General features: G+C 34.5%; 2 protein-coding genes across 3 annotated transcripts; one reads left to right on the forward strand and one right to left on the reverse strand.

Moving 5' to 3' along the window:
- The first annotated feature begins 1625 nt into the window (after positions 1 to 1625).
- Positions 1626 to 12437, forward strand: LOC143576777 (plastidal glycolate/glycerate translocator 1, chloroplastic-like). 2 transcript variants are annotated; one of them, XM_077060803.1, is made up of 9 exons: positions 1626 to 1815; positions 6488 to 6609; positions 7061 to 7376; positions 8220 to 8481; positions 8562 to 8677; positions 10192 to 10301; positions 10915 to 11092; positions 11172 to 11301; positions 12118 to 12437. In XM_077060803.1, the coding sequence occupies exons 1-9, from the start codon at positions 1671 to 1673 to the stop codon at positions 12266 to 12268; spliced, it is 1530 nt and encodes a 509-aa protein (XP_076916918.1). In that variant the 5' UTR covers positions 1626 to 1670; the 3' UTR covers positions 12269 to 12437. The 2 variants fall into 2 exon arrangements, with proteins under 2 accessions (XP_076916918.1, XP_076916919.1); XM_077060804.1 differs by lacking the exon at positions 1626 to 1815 and having other exon boundaries at positions 6344 to 6609.
- A 413-nt stretch (positions 12438 to 12850) lies between these two features.
- Positions 12851 to 15841, reverse strand: LOC143576778 (phosphoribulokinase, chloroplastic-like). The gene is made up of 5 exons (XM_077060805.1): positions 14962 to 15841; positions 14626 to 14710; positions 14436 to 14520; positions 13592 to 13836; positions 12851 to 13425 (listed from the first exon to the last, which is right to left on the reverse strand). Exons 1-5 carry the CDS (start codon positions 15501 to 15503, stop codon positions 13174 to 13176), a joined length of 1209 nt encoding a protein of 402 aa, XP_076916920.1. The 5' UTR covers positions 15504 to 15841; the 3' UTR covers positions 12851 to 13173.
- Between the last annotated feature and the right edge of the window lie 1800 nt (positions 15842 to 17641).

Consider the following 17641-nt stretch of genomic DNA (forward strand, 5'->3'; position numbering starts at 1 on the left):
AATGATTGTTGTTACCTGCTTGCATGTGCTAAGGTGAGTTTCACGAGCCCCTTTTTCTGAATTGTTTTCAAATATTTTCCCAGGGCGGAAGCATGTTACTATTGAAATGTTTAAGTACATACTGAACGCATGGATTTGCGTGTATTTATAAATATTTGATTGTACGGGAATCATACGGAATGGGTACAGTACTGGGTTAACAGTGTCCCCAGATGTCTCTAGAAGTGTTTCTGGGTTAACATTGCCCCCGGAATGGGTACAGTACTGGGTTAACAGTGTCCCCAGATGTCCAAAGAGGTGTTTCTGGGTTAACATTGCCCCCGGAAAGGGTACAGTACTGGGTTAACAATGTCCCCAGATAATATTATATTATAATATTGATTTATCAAGGTTTACTCAAATTGTGAAACTCACCAACTATTCGTAGTTGACCCGTTTTCTCACATGCTTTTCAGGTACAATTAAGATGAAGTGTTTGCTTACGTGCTAAGTGCTTGATGTGTGTAAGATTTGCGTGCGGGATGTTAGGATACATTATAATAAATAGAATTATGTATCGTATTGTATGATGTGTGTATCGCCTAGACGGTAATGAAATACGAGATAATGTAATTTGAAGTATATTAATGTATTCAGTTTTCTTTATAAACAATGTGGTTGATATCAGAGGTGTCTGTTGCATCCCGTTTACGTTTCCGCTGCGGTTACGGGGTGTTACAAGTACTACCTAGTACGACATGTCAACATCAAATGGCCACGATGCCCAACCAACTCCCTAGAACACACGTTCAAGGATTATAATTGGTGGGGAGCCTGACAAGGCAGTTCGCCACGCACTCTCTCTCTCTCCTACAACGACTATAAATATCAATGTACATCCAAACGGTAAAGGATCCATAATCCAATACACTCAACTCTCTCTACATACTAATCACAAGTCATATACTGATTCTCACGCCGGAGGATGGTTACAAGAGAATCCCCCCCCCAATATTCCTCGTAACGAGCTCACGGTGTTCTGTTTTGTAGGTAGCACTCGCCTGCGCCAAGAAGGAATCATATCCATCGTGGAAAATACCTAATCATTACCCTTGGACTAAGTCATTAGACTTAAGGAGGATTTTGTGTTTCTTCAAAAAATAAACACACACACACATTGCCTTGTTTTTAGAGAGATAGATGTATGATGAGCATTATGTAGAGAAAGATACGTTTACTCAATCCCGTACACATAAGTTGCATGATTATCCATTTAATTTGTATGTTTCATATAAAATCATTTTTCTTTATATAAGACACTTAATTCCAAAATGATTGTGGTGAGTCGCCTAAATACTTCATTAAAGAATAGAGTTTAGGCTAGTGGGTAGCGAGTTTCTTCATAAAATAGCCTCCTGATTACTTGGTGATTAGATGAGATAGTGACTCGTTAGTAATCCAAATGAAAACCAAAATACGAATCCTCCAAATTTGAAATATGTTGGTGCTACTACATTTAATAGATTTTAGAAAAGAAAATAATATCTTGATCTTAAAAAAAGGTCTTGACAACACAACTGACTTTCATAGTTTGAGAATCAAATCTATTCGTATCCACACGATCCTCTTCTCATCCAATCTCAACTCTACAATGTTTTCTTGTTCTCTTATTCAGTCTCATCATCAATTCAATGGCTACCACCGCCTCCATTGTTTTCTGGAGCTGTCTCACCATCACCAAGAACCATCATCGTCAACACCCAATCAAATTATTATCTTTAAAACAACATCTACCCAATGCAAGCCCATCACTCAAACTGTCCCCAAGTCAACAACTTTCTATTTTACCAGTCTCAGCTTAAGTTTTTACAGCCAAGAACTCAGTCCAATCGGATAGTTGTTCTGAAATCTTCTCCATCAGATACTACTAGCGTTACATCTAATATACTGCAAACTATATGTTGAAATGCCAAATTCTATACCAAGTGTTTGTGAAAGTGCCTCTGTGAATATTAATTTTTTTTGCGGGTGTTCTTTTGTTTTAAATAATAGTAGCATTTTGGGCTGTAAACGAATCAAACCCAACCAAACAAGGGCTTGGTCCACTAAGCTTTTGTTGGACATTCAAATGGTCACGAACAACTAACCGAACGGAATTTCTTGATCATGTTCGTTCTCAGCCCCGTTTGTAATTTAATTTGACTTGGCTAACCAAGAATGGTTAGTGTCAATGGGTTCGGATATCGAGTTTGTCTTTGTGTCTTTATTTTAATTTTCATATTCATAAGTTATTTTTACATATAAACTAATCACATGATACACATATATAAAATTGTTATATAGTTAATGAATGTACTTAAATGTTAAATCTATATATTTGAAAAGTCATTAAAAAGTATTGAAAAACTTTAGTGAAAATAGATAAACAAGCAAACATTAACGAACATAAACAAATGTAAATGAACATACAATTGAACGCTCACGCAAATGTCTTACTTAAAACACCACAATTAAAACATCATATCTTCATTCCTTAGATGCCAGCCGCTCAGTCCATATCATGTGTCATCCTCAAGTCAACTCCTTTAATCTATTTACATATGTGCATACTAAAAGTCAGTTACGCTGAGTGAGTTCTGGTTAATTAGGCAATCAAACATTTCATACACTTACTTACATATATGCATCCGAAGATACATTTTATACTTTACTTGTTTACCTTTCTTGCGTATATACATACATTCTTTCATACTTTCATACTACATGCATAACTATATTTACCATCTCAGATATTCATAGGGTCTGGTCCCTTCTATTTCAAATATTATTCGGGTCTGGTCCCTTCTATCTCATATATTATTAGGAACTGGTCCCTTCTTTCCATACAACCATACATACATTTCATTACATATACATTTTATTATATATTTTCGTACATACTCTTAACCTCATGCATATAGCATTTATACACATTCATATAACATACACTTACCACTTCAGGTAAGTGTATTAACTAATCACATTGAGTATGCAAACAACCCCGAAAACATAACAAGAAAATGGGGCTAGAAACTCACATGTGTCCTGTTCCTTTCTGAGTTTATGGTCACACCTCTTCTCAGCTTGGCACAACTAACTGTGTAGCAATTAATCGAGCATCACTTAACTACTTCTAATTATATCATATTTCTAGGTTAATGAAAACCCTAGCTAACGGGTGTACGGGGGCAGCGCCTCTAACAGCGGGGTTTTATGGCCAGCAACCCCTAGCAGGGTCCAAGGGGCAGAGCCCCTAGCTGGGGTTAAGCTGTCTGGTAAATATTTTCATTAATAAGTCTTTACTAAAAACCTCATTAGAAAGCTGAAGTTCAAACCCCCGTATATGTTTCCAGTGTATATGTTCTCCAGCATATAAGTACATACACGCCAGATACATATGCACCCATATAAGAAAACATGCATATACACCGTATATGTATATGCATGTACGCCATATATGTCTATGCATATACGCTCCTTACTTATCCGCCGAATATATGAAGGTCAACTTATCTTTAACACGTTTTTAGGGTTTTTCAGAGATTCTGGCACTGTCAGCCGCCGTTAACCACCATGGTTAGTCGGATTTTGACCGTTTATGGTCCATGCAGCTTTGGGTGGTCTGGTTCCAAGCTAAGGTGACCCTTAAGCTCGTTTTTATGGATTGAACACCCAATAAAAGCTAGATCTATATCCAAAATGACTCGTTCGGCATCCCGGGGCTGCGGTGTTGGGTTCTATAATGTTGGGTCAGTTGAGTTAAATGCTTTCTTACCTTTGTTTGCTCTTGGATCGTTGATTAGAATGGTGTAGGGTGTGTTTGGCTTAAGTGTGTGTTTTTTATGGTGTAGGCTAAGGTGTAGAATGATAAAGATGGAAATGATTTAGGGTTTAAGGGGTAATTCTACTTTCTTAAGCCCATGGACCTTAGACCCATCTTCATTTAAGTTCATGACCAATTTCATCTATTTTAGCCTATCATCCTTTTATCATTATCATCATTATTATTATTATTATTATTGTTATTATTATTATATTGTTATTATTTTTCTACTAATTCAAATTAATTCTTCCAATATAAATAATATTTTAATATGGTTCATAGAAATTTCGGGATGTTACATAATTAGTATTAATTACCAAAAGAAACTCCTAAAATTTTTACTAATATACTTCTAGAATTAAATAATCCGAAATTAAAAAGAAAACTTGTGATTGGTTATAATCTTTTCTCGAACTTCTCACCATAAGAGCACTTCCGAAATGAACCAAATCCTTGTGTGTGTGTGTTATTGTAATAGACAAAATGTGTTTGATTATACCTTTCTTCTTTTAATATTATGATTGTTTATCATCTTTTCCAAATCATTCTATTCTTGTTAGAGCCGATCTTGAGTTTAGTCGAGCTCGGACTCAGCTTGGGTTATTACCACATTTGACAAAAGAAAAGAATATGTTAAAGAGTTGAAAAAAGTCCACACAACTCACTTTCATCTCCATCACTCAAATCTTGTACCGTCCACACGATCCTGTTCCCATCCAATCCCAAGTCCAAAATGATTTCTTCTTCACCTCTTGACTCTCCAACAATCTATCATCACCAGCCTAATGGCTACCACCGCCTCCATTGTTTCTTGGAGCTATCTCACCATCACATTCATATAACATACACTTACCACTTCAAGTAAGTGTATTAACTAATCATATTGAGTATCCGAATAACCCCGAAAACATAACAAGGAAATTGGGCTAGAAACTCACATGTGTCCTGTTCCTTTATGAGTTTATGGTCACACCTCTTTTCAGCTAGGCACAACTAACTGTGTAACAATTAATCGAGCATCACTTAACTACTTCTAATTATATCATATTTCTAGGTTAATGAAAACCCTAACTAACGGGTGTCCTGGGGCAGCGCCTCTGGCAGCGGGGTTCTATGGCCGGTAACCCTTAGCAGGGTCCAAGGGGCAGAGCCCCTAGCTGGGGTTAAGCTACCAGGTCAGCTTGCAAAAATTTTATTTTCATTAATAAGTCTTTACTAAAAACCTTATTAGAAAGCTGAAGTTCAAACCCCCGTATATGTTTCCGGCTTATATGTTCTCCAACATATAAGTACATACACGCCAGATACATATGCGCTCATATAAGCAAACCCGCATATACAACGTATATGTATATGCATGTACACCGTATAAGTCTATGCATATATGCTCCTCACTTATTCACCGGATATGTGCAGGTCAGCTTATTTTTAACACGTTTTTAGGGTTTTTCAGTGATTCTGGCACTTTCAGCCGTCGTTAACCACCATGGTTGGTCGAATATTGATAGTTTATGGTCCATGTAGCTTTGGGTGGTCCAGTTCCAAGCTACAACAGCCCTGCCAAAACCCCTGTATGACCCTTAAGCTCGTTTTTTATGGATTGAACACCCGATAAAAGCTAGATATATATCCAAACGATTCGTTCGGCATCTCGGGGCTGCGGTGTCGGGTTCTATAATGTTGGGTCAGTTGAGATAAATGCTTTCCTACCTTTGTTTGCTCTTGGATCGTTGATTAGAATGGTGTAGGGGGTGTTTTGTTTAAGTGTGTGTTTTTGATGGTGTAGGCTAAGGTGTAGAATGATGGAGATTGAAAGGATTTAGGGTTTAAGGGGTATTTCTACTTCCTTAAGCCCATGAACCTTAAACCCATCTTCATCTTAAGTTCATGATCAATTTCATCTATTTTAGCCTACCATCCTTTTATTATTATTATTATTATTATTATTATTAATTTTCTACTAATTCAAATTAATTCTTCCAATAATATTTTAATATGATTCATAGAAATTTCGGGATGTTACATAATTAGTATTACCAAAAGAAACTCCTAAACTTTTTACTAATATACTTCCAGAATTAAATAATCTGAAATTAAAAAGAAAACTTGTGATTGGTTATAATCTCTTATCGAACTTCTCACCATAAGAGCGCTTCCGAAATGAACCAAATCCTTATTTGTGTGTGTCTTAGTGTAATAGACAAAATGTGTTTGATTATACCTTTTCTTCTTCTAATATTATGATTGTTTATCATCTTTTCCAAATCATTCTATGCTTGTTAGAGCCGAGCTTGAGCTTAGTCGAGCTCTGACTCGGCCCGGGTTACTAGCACATTTGACAAAAGAAGAGAATATGTAAAGAGTTGAAAAAAGTCCACACAACTCACTTTCATCTCCATCACTCAAATCTTGTACCGTCCACACGATCCTGTTCCCATCCAATCCCAACTCCAGAATGATTTCTTCTTCACCTCTTGACTCTCCAACAATCTATCATCATCACCAGCCTAATGGCTACCACCGCCTCCGTTGTTTCTTGGAGCTATCTCACCATCACCAAGAACCATCATCGTCAACACCCAATCAAATTATCGTCTTCAAAACAACATCTACCCAATGCAAACCCATCACTCAAAACTCCACAAATTTCTGCTGTTTACCCATCTCAGCTCAAGTTTTTGCAGCCAAGAACTCATTCCAAGCGGATAGTTGTTCTCAAATCTTCTCCATCAGATACTACTAGCGTTACATCTAATATACTGCTAACTGTATGTTCAAATGCCAAATTCTATACCAAATTGGATAAGTTCAAGAGTTTTTTTTTTTTTTTTTAACTTTCATATTCATAAGTTACTTTTACATATAAACTAATCACATGATACACATATATAAAATTGTTATATAGTTAATAAATTTACTTGAATCTATATATTTATTTGAAAAGTCATTCAAAAGTATTGAAAAGCTTTAGTGTAAATAGATAAACAAGCAAACATTAACGAACATAAACAACATTCACGAACACAACTAAACGGACATGGCATCTACCTGTGTTCGTTCATTTCGTTACCTTGTTCATTTTCTTTCATTTATTAAGTGAACGAACATAAACAAATTTCCTGCCGAACAATTCGTTGAACGTTCGGTTCGCTTACAATCCTAACTTTGGATGTACCACAATCTGTATGTGAAATGGGTATTTTGTTTCTATTTCTTTAGGTATTGGGAGTGGCGCATTTGGTTGTTTCGCTCGGGATCATACTTGCAGCCGATAAGTACTTGAAACAGGCTTTTGTTTCGGCTGCAATTAAGTTTCCAAGTGCTCTCTTTGGGATGTTTTGCATATTCACAGTGCTTGTGATTCTTGATGTTACTGTGCCAGCAGCTGCGAATGCTTTAATGGACTTCTTTCAGCCCGCGCTTCTGTTCATCCAAAGATGGTTGCCTTTGTTTTATGTCCCGTCTTTGGTAATTTTGCCACTTGCTGTTCAAGATGTCCCTGCAGCTTCAGGGGCCAAAATCTGCTTGATTTTAGGTACTTTCATGTTTTTGTTTTTGCTTCTTTATATCTAAGTTTATATTTATGTTGCACATTTTAGACGTGGGTGAATGATATGTTATATGTTAAGTTAGGTGTGTTTTAGGGAAATAACCAACTCATTCTATCACCTCTAAATTGGGGTGTGCCATGTGCATGAAACTTAAATAATCAAACTGTAACCGAAATAACCAAGATAACCGAACCTAACCCAAAACCGGCGTTAGGTTTTATGTTTTTTTTTAAACTGAATTCTGGTTTGGTTTCGGATTTGCATGTACAGAAAAACCGAACCCGAAAACGCGACTTTTGATAGTTGTTATTGAATTTATTTATTATGATTTTTATATTTGAATGTTAAGTATATTATAAAAAGTTAATAAATGGTGTAGGGCAAACCTTTTAGCTCCAAACGTTTAATAATCGATTATTGATTAATCAGCTAAAAGTTTCAGCCCCAAATTCATTATTTTGGGCCTTCTTTCCAGCACAAATGGCAAAACCGAATTAACCAAAACCGAACCGAACCCAATGTGCAAACCGAAAACTCGAAAACCGAAAAAACCAAAATCGATTGGTTTCACTGAAAACCCCAAAAACGGAATGGTTTTCAAAAACCGAAAGGTTCTAAAAAACCCAAAGCTGAACTGACGGTCTTCAAAAACCAAGAAACTGAATGGTTTTCAGAAACCCAAAAACAGAATTTTCGGTTTTGCGTTTGAGTCCATAACCGTCCCTTACCGGCTCATGCAAACCCCTACCTCTGAATGCTAATATTTCTTGTGTAACTCTATCAATTAGCCAACTCATAGCTTTGACATTTTTCTTTGTTGTTTACAGTTGGAGGGTGGTTAGCTTCACTTGCAGTTGCAGGCTATTCAGCTATAGCTGTTAGAAAACTGGTGAAAACCGAAATGATTCCCGCTGAACCAATGGCAAAACCGTCACCTTTTTCTTCACTCGAGTTGGCTGCATGGGGTGTGATTTCAGTTGCATCATTTGTTGCAGCCCTTAAGTACCCTGAATTACTTGGAACGAATGCTAGAACATGTTTGCCGTTCTTGCTAGGATTTACTGTGATAGGGTACATCGTTGGTTCTGGGTATGATTCATGTTCCTCGACCATATATCTGTTTCAGGTTTGATTGAGTTTGTTGTTGATTGGTTCTTATTGGTTATTAGGTTACCGTCTGGTTTGAAGAAGGTTTTTCATCCGATTATTTGTTGTGCATTAGCAGCCGATCTTGCTGCATTTGCTTTTGGATATTTTTCAAAGTTGGGATTTTATCCAATTCTTGGTATATCCTATACTTGATTCTTGTATATTTGAAAGCCTCTAGTGGTGGCGAAATGGGTGGGTTGAGCAGGTCAGGTTGACCCCGCAAACAGTTTTTTGTTCTTTTTTTAATGAATAATTACTGCAGTAAGTTCGAGTGTAAATACTATTTTATTGCAATGGTTTTTTGAAGACAGTAGGGGTGTGCATGGGTTGGTTTTCGGCTAAACCCTAACTAGTTAATGCGGAAAAATATCGGATATCGGTCAAGTACCGATATATAAGATATCGGTTATCGCAGTGAGATATCGGTGGGATATCGGTAATTTTAATATCATGTAAAATTCATATATATAATTTTACACTAATAATTCAATATACTCTTCTACCATTAACAAAGTAACCTTTTGCAAATTGCAAAAACACTAACAATCGTAGCAAGTAAGAATTGATTAAGACATAAAATACTAACGTTGAACACTAAAAGTTGATAATTAAGACTTAAAACAATGATATCGGGATTATCGGTGATATGTCGGTCAAATATTAGTCCAATATCGGTCAATATCGTTAAATATCGTTGATATTATCGGTACCGATATTCCGAACCGATATTCTGATTTATATATCGCCAAGGGACCGATAACCGATATATCACTGATATATCGGTGATATATCGGCGATATCGACTGCATAGGCTAAACCCAAACCAAAATTTCGATTTTTGAGTTTTTGAAAACCGTTTAGTTTTGGTTTTTTCGGCTAAACCCAAACCAAAATTTCGATTTTTGAGTTTTTGAAAACCGTTTAGTTTTGGTTTTTTCGGTTTCTCATCTGAGTTTGAAATTTTTGTGCCAAAACATTTTCTTTTATCCAAAATAGTGATTTTGGGCTTAATCTTTTTTAATTGATAACTATTTCAATATTATACATTTAGGCTAAAATATGTGGGTTACACTATTTACTTATATCTAAAAATGAAAATCTTTAAATTCTGTTCGGTTTGATTTTTTCGGTTTTTATTACACGTAAAACCAAAACCCAACTGAAAGTTAAGTTTTATGAAAAAATAAAAACCAAGCCGTCGACTTTTTTTTCAGTTCGGTTTTTTCGGTCTCATGCACACCCCTAGAAGAAAGCGAGTTAGCATGTTGAGTGCATAAATATACGCTTTGACTGACCTTCGTTCCTTTCAACCCATTTGACTCGGTTTGGTTTTTGCTAAATTATTAACTTTACTCATTTGACTTGTTATAGATAATCCAAAATTAGACTTTAGTTTACAAAATCGCAAAAAAGAAAAAAATGGAAAAGGTGAGAAGGGCAGAATGGTAATTCATTTTTTAGCAAGGATAATGCTTCAAGTTTGCAAAATTAGACTTAACAGTTACTACAAGTAAAATGTTTGTATCTCTTTCAAATACCTAGCATACCCTTCAGTTTATACAAATAAAGGAATCTCATAGACCCGTATTAGTGTTGGTTTAAGGGCAAAAAGGTAACATTATGGTAAATCTTTTGAATTAACTCATGCAGGATATTACCTTACAAAAGTCTCATCAAACCCGGGAGCCGGTGACATATTGATGGGCTTTTTGGGATCTGTTATCCTCTCTTTTGCCTTCTCAATGTTCAAACAAAGAAAGGTAAGCTGACTATGCAATTAATTGAGATTATAATTTTGTAAACGAAGCGAATGAACACAAATGAGGCATCTCCATGTTCGTCCTTTTAACTTTAACCGAATGAACGATCGAACAAGAACGTAAATGGACACAAACAAATGAACACAACTGAATACAAATAACCGTGAGCATTCTGCACTTAAAAAAATAATAAAAAAACTAGGCTAAATTGTAATATAGGTGATATCTTAATTTTATAAAACTAGACTGAATTGTAACGGGCCTAAATTTTAATGAATATACAAACTAACGAACTTAAACAAACTTTAACGAACAAAAACAAACGAACGTAAGCGAGTATTCATGAACTTAAATGAACGCAGACGACATGTGTTCTTGTTTGTTCGTTTAAATAAATGAACAAAAATAATTGTTCGTGTTCGTTCGTTTACCAAATAAACATACATAAATAAACGACTTCCTGCTAAAGAATTCATTGAGTGTTCGATTCGTTTACAGGCCTAATTGAGACTAACACACATAATATCAAACTACTTCAATTAAAATCTCACTTAAGGAAACAAAGGTTCTATCTTTTTTAGGATATGTTTTAGTTTTCTGTTAATTTTGGCAGCTTGTTAAACGTCACGCAGCCGAGATCTTTACATCAATCACAGTAGCAACTTTATTCTCTTTGTATTCGACCGCGTTTATGGGTCGATTTATTGGGTTAGAGCCAACTTTAACCATATCAATTCTACCTAGATGCATCACTGTGGCTCTTGCACTCAGCATTGTGTCACTTTTTGAAGGTTAGTGAAGGTTCACTTCAAACATGTTATGTGTCATATGTATTGTCTGTTTATTATGTGTCATATGTATTCATTGTAGGTGTCAATTCATCATTGACTGCTGCTGCTGTTGTGTTGACTGGTCTTATTGGAGCAAACTTTGTTCAAGCAGTTCTTGATAACCTCAAATTTGATGATCCTATTGCTCGTGGAATAGCAACTGCGTCTAGGTATCGTTGACTTTTGTTGGCATTTTTGTACAGGTGGTAAAATGGGTGGATCAGAAAGGTTGGGTACATGGTCCAAACCGGTTATTTTAAGTTTAGCTAGAACACACAGGTGTTGGGTCGGGTGGACAGTTTTGTTACAATAAATCCAAATGTCTGAAAAACAACTTAGGAAGTTGAATCCGAAGTAGGGGGCTTGTTATTTGAATTTGACTCGAATAACCGAAAATTCGAAACGAATGGAGTTCGTATAACGAATTTGGATCCGAATTTCAAGTTATTAGAATCGAATCCTTACTCGAATCGAATTGCTAACTCAGTTCGATCTTAAATATCGTGAACCAATTTACATTCCAAATACATGTGTGTGTGTGTGTGTTATTTCTTTTATATAATAATCAGCTTTCTGGTTCTGTGTCCAAGTTTTTCTTGATATCATATTCAACTAGATATTAGTTTAGGGATTTTATTTTGATAATTTTGACTTTATTTTTATAATTTTGTTTTTTTTTTAAATTAGAACCGAATTCAGTTAAAGCTTATTCGAATCGGTTTTTTGTGAATATTATTCAAACTTGGATCACACTTGAATTCATTTTAAAAGTTTTCAAATTCGAATAACCTGAATACTATTCAGTGAACAACCCGGATTAAAAGTAACAACCTTTTTGACCCGTTCCATTGTAGCTAAACTTAACAAGAACCTGAGTCAGCCCATTCCTAAACAAATGGGTCAAAATTGCAATCTATTTTGAGCTTCTTTATATGGTTTTACACCATAATTTGCCCCTAATTTGGAACTTATGTTGATTGTTACAGTGCACATGGATTAGGAACCGCTGCATTGTCAGCAAAAGAACCCGAGGCCCTGCCATTTTGTGCCATTGCATACGGTCTAACGGGTATTTTCGGTTCACTCGTTTGCTCGGTCCCCCTTGTCCGACAGAGCTTGCTTGCTATCGTTGGCTGATTGAGTCGGGTCATTTTTCTTGCATCCTTTTCAATTTCTGTAAATGCCTACAATGTATTGCATTTTGATAATTGGATCTCTTTTTTTGTATATTAATCATTAAGTAATGATATTGGTGTGTTCATAAAGCACCAATCTTTAAGTTGTTTTAAGGTTTTATTTATATTAACTATTTTCACTACAATATTTAGAATTTAAGATTCAACTATTGGTATTGATAACTAGCATTTCTCTATTTCAATTTTGAATTTGTTATTACTTTATGATCAATTTATTGTTAAGAGAATTTGATATAACTAAAATGTAAATCCTTTTCGTTTGATATGTTCATGAATTTGATTTTGATTGAGTTTGAATGTATTCTTGACTCTGTTCTTGGTCCTTAGAAATCGAATTTAATATAGAGTAAACTGTCAAAATTGTCCATCTGGTTTGGTCACTTTTGTCATCTCGTCAAAAAAAAAAGAAAAGTTTAAGCATTTTCGTCACCATGGTTTCATTTTTTTTTTTTTGTCATTTCAGTCCGATTCACTAGCTTTGTAAATTCATATGTTACGTTAACATAAAACTAATAAAATATCCTTCATATGATAATATTATTATATTTCATGATTGTGGCTATATATATTCATGTTCAAAGATTCAGATTAATATATAAATTGATAATGAAACTAAACACATACAACCTTGTAACAATAAAGGATCTCATGTTATAACCTATAAAACTGTGAAACAGCTTGTGTTTTTGTGAATCCAAAACTGGAATTTGCAGTAATCTTGATAATGGAAGTGACTTTTAATGATCTCAAGATTTCATTCAAGAATTAGATTCCCTGTATTACAGATCCTGATAAAAACAAATGAAACTAAATACATATGCGCGTGAAAGTTTGTTTATTTATGGTTTAAGCTTTTGTGGCTTCCAATGGAGCCGCGGCCTTGCTGGCAGTGATTTGTTCAAAGAGATCTCGGATTTTCAAACCGACAATGGTTTGGAAGAGACCAGTGCCGTTGTTGCTGCCAGGGAAGTCAGCATGCTTCAACATTTGTTGGGTAATTTCTCCATAAAATTTGGTGGAGATGTTGCTCAAATGGCTCTCAACATATATCAACTCATCAAGTCTATCAAATTGACCATCCATCTCCAACACTGACACCTAAAGGTTAAAGAATTTTCGGTTTGACACGTTAGAGATAAAATAACATAGGGGAAAGTTAATGTACAAACTAAAAAATTGTACTAAATATGCGAATCAAATAGTGTAATTACACTACTTGTATGTATAATCTATCCCTGTCACATATATTATTATGTGAAATTACCTCATGACCGTAATAAGAATCTGGGCCATATGAAAACTTGATACCAGGATAAGAACAAGTGAGCTTCCTTCCACACGGGACCCATTCGATGGTGGAGCCTTCATCAAACAAGTAAACCGGGTTGAAGTACTTGACTCCCTCTTTCATTATCAACTTCACTCTTAGCACCTTCCCCTCATTGTCATCCGGTATCAGCTGTGTAGGCAACACCTCTATAACCGCGTCTGCATATTGCTTTTGTGGGTCTGCAACATCAAATGAAAAATATATTCAAAACGCGTTCACATAATTCATAATTGTATATGAAGTCATCTGGCTTTTAAATCCAGTCCGACCAGTGAACCAATAAGGTAAAGATTGTTTTTGAAGTTAATACAAATATATAACGACATATTATATAAATGGAAAAATTAAAAATGTTAAACGGATGGTTCTAAGTTCCAACTTCCAAACTGTAACCGCTAAACTACTAAAAGCGACCCATATGAATCTCAAACTGACGGAACCAGCCGACTTGCATATAAGTTTTGAAAGAGAATAATAATATATAGATAATTTGATTTTTAGTTATATGAAAACATATAAAAAAAATTTCATTATTTATCCTCAATATGGGAAGTTTATAATAAGTATTTTTAAAAGTTCATGGATATAGTACACATATATTATTAAAATGTAAAAGATAAAAAAAAAAGGTTAAATGGCTGGTTACAAGTTGTCAGGTGGACCGTTAAACTGTATAAAAAAACAATTTGAAATCTCAAACTGGTCGAACCAGCCGACTTGTTTATTAGTTAAGAAGGAGGTAAGAATATACATAAGTTTTTGAGGTTATGTATAATACCAATATAAGCATCAAAATCTGGCTTTCTGGCTTCAATACTAGCTTTGATACTTTCAAGGCTGTGCCCTCTTTCTGCCATGTCCCTCTACATATCGTGAAAACAGATTATTTAGGATATGGATGATAATTTAAGAAGGTGTGTGGATTTGCATTTGAAACTAATTATGATTATTTAGACTTTATACAATACCTGAATTTTCCATGCAAACTTAACATCGTTGCTAATGTCCAAGTAGATACTGAAGTCCAACAGGTCTCTTACTCTTTGATCGTACCTACATATACCAGAACAAAAAAATTATTATTGTTATTATTATTATTATTATTATTATTATTTTAAAATTATTTGTCTAAAATTGTTAGTCACAAATGAGTTATATTATCAATTGCTTTCTTGCCATCCAAATTTAAGTAAAAGAACAAATGATATATGTATCCAAGGACTAAGGAACATGTTTTATAGTTAAAAAGTATATATTTATGCACATTTGTAACTTTGAAGTATTAAAAAAGTTACTAGACTTACATTGGGTGCAAACCTTCAATGACAAGGATCTTAGGTGGCTTAATGAGCTCAGGAGGGTCCAAAAGACCACTAACATGGTTATAAATAGGCTTATCAACAGCAATACCATCTTTCAAAGCCTTAACTTGTTCATACATTAGATCAAAGTTATTGGCCCTCGGATCAAGTGCGGTCACCCCTTCGACTTTCCTCCCCGTTCTATCCAACGAATGATAATCATCCAAACATATAACCGTTGTTGTGTCACTTATGAGTGTGTTTGAATCCGGATTGCCTCCCTTTGGTGGCTCCGCTGCCCCGCCAAACACGCTAGTTAACCTCCTCATGAAGGTACTTTTCCCACACCCCGAGTCGGCTGCCAGTCCAATTACTATTGTGTCCCTGGAACATCTTATGGCACCACCTCTTACATTGTCCCTTTTGGTCTTGTTACCATAGAACAATACTTGTTTTTGGTGAATAGCTAAGTGGGATTTTGTTGGTGTTGAGATTGAGCATGTTGAGTTGAGAGATTGGACTGTGTACACTGTGGACACTGCCATTTTCTCTCTTTCTAAATGTTTCAAGTTTAGAAAAAAATAAAATGGTATTGGGTTTTATTGAGTTATTGGAAATGGGTTTTTGGTCATTTTGTTCCCAAGTGATGATAGTTTTTGTGAGATACAGAAGATAGTACTTCTAGAGTAGCACAAGTCCACAAGTTACAAGTTACAAGTTGTAGATTACCCCTCAAGTTGAAAGTTTGAGGGCATTTTAGTCATGCCTTTTAAAAAAAGAGGATTTGGTAATGAGGATGAGGTGGCATTTGTGATGGTAGTTTGCATGAAGAAGCTTGGTGGTTGTTTGTTGCAGTTTGGATATTTGTCAAGCCATGTGGCGTCAATGTAATGGTTGATTTAGGATGAGGGTAGTTTGTGTGGAATACAACTTTGGGTCTTTATTTGCCAACCATCAACTCATCTTTACATTCACAATTATAGACGACCATTAAACTTTAAAGTTTAAAGTGATAGGTACAAGTTGCAAATTAAGGTGTTTCCTTTTGACTTTGGTCAACATTCATTTCATAGACATTATGTGTTACGTTATGTTCTATAGTTGAAGCTTTTTTTTGGGTTAAGATGATGGTTTAAACATAGGCAAGGTGATTTAATAAAAATTAAAAGGCGCGTCTTTAGCTGTTAAAAAATATTCAAACATATAGGATATTATTAATAGGTTTTATAATCTTGTTTGGTATATTTAGACTATGTATCATGGGCTAATTAAAATGTGAGTCATTGTCACGTAGACAATTGTTTTAACTAACACGTTTTTTACACGTTATGGTTTATCTAATATCTAAATAAAAGAAAAAAATAAATGTGTGCATGTTTGCATGTGATTGGTGAAGAGTAGTGGACTCCCCAGCCCCACTCAAAGAGTGGAAAGGTTTTGCGCTCAAGAAGCTAACGCCCTTTGAGGATTGAGAGGTCGTGGCTTGGTGGTGACTTTGGTGTTAAAATGGGCCCAGGTGGCTTTTGCCGCCTCCACAACGACCATATTGTGATTTATATGTAAAACAATAATGGCATATCAAGCTAATCTCACATGTATTTATTACTTTGGGACATTATTTTAAGGTGGTGGTGTAGATTAGGGATTTTAGAATAAGGGGTATATGTGGGTTGGAGAATAACCTCACGGGTTGTGGTTAAACTAATCCCATTAGTAAACTTTTTACTAGGTTGTTGTCGCATGTAATTAAATAAAAACAAAAGTAATTTCTTACCAACCTATTTTCATGAACAGATCGGTGGAACGACCTGCATCACAACAGTTCACCATATTTTTTATTAACCACCCACGCATGTCCCTATTTCATTGCTTCACTTTAATATATTTTTTCCCTTCTTTTCTTTCTAACAATTAAATTTCATTCACAATTTGATATTTCATCAATAACTAGTAACATTTAACCTTTCTGAATCTTAATGTATAGTTTTGTTTTAACTTTTTTCTCTGAACAATTCGATATAATATTTTATTAAAAACCGAGTTCTTTCATAAATATATATTTCTTAATATGGGTTCGTTAGTTTTTTTTATTATTAAAACTTATAAATAATTTATTTGGTACGAAATATAATAATTATTCTTTTTACATTTATAATACTTTTTATGAGAGAAAAATTAATCATCTGTATTATCTATATTTATATTACATTATAATTATCTATACTACATTTAAAATTGGATGAGAAAAAATAAGTTACCTTTTGTAATTTTCCTTATCACGACTAACCTTTTCCCATCTTTTTATCCTTCATTTTTTTTTTCTAATTTATGTTACTTTTTTAAACATAAATATAGTTAATCAAATTTACTTGTTCAAACACGTGTCAAAGTCTTTTATGAGATCAAAATATTTATTTCTTTCAAAAAAATCCGTTTTAATTAAAACTTATAACGAAATGTTAAAAAAAGTTATACAAACCTATGTATTTTACTTTTTTTTAACAAATACAAAATATCAACCAAAGATTATAAATATACATTATTATTTTTTTTAAAAAAAGGATGAAGATCAATGAAATGATTGGTAAATTCTCCCAAAACTTTTGCCAATTCAAAAAAACAAAATAAGTGATTTAGAAAAATATTTATCATAATAAGTTATTTGATTTTCTTTTTCGTTGTT

This window comes from Bidens hawaiensis, unplaced genomic scaffold (assembly GCF_021521415.1).
Source record: "Bidens hawaiensis isolate Kalapana, Puna unplaced genomic scaffold, B.hawaiensis_p1.1 tig00028295_1, whole genome shotgun sequence".
NCBI lineage: Eukaryota > Viridiplantae > Streptophyta > Magnoliopsida > Asterales > Asteraceae > Bidens > Bidens hawaiensis.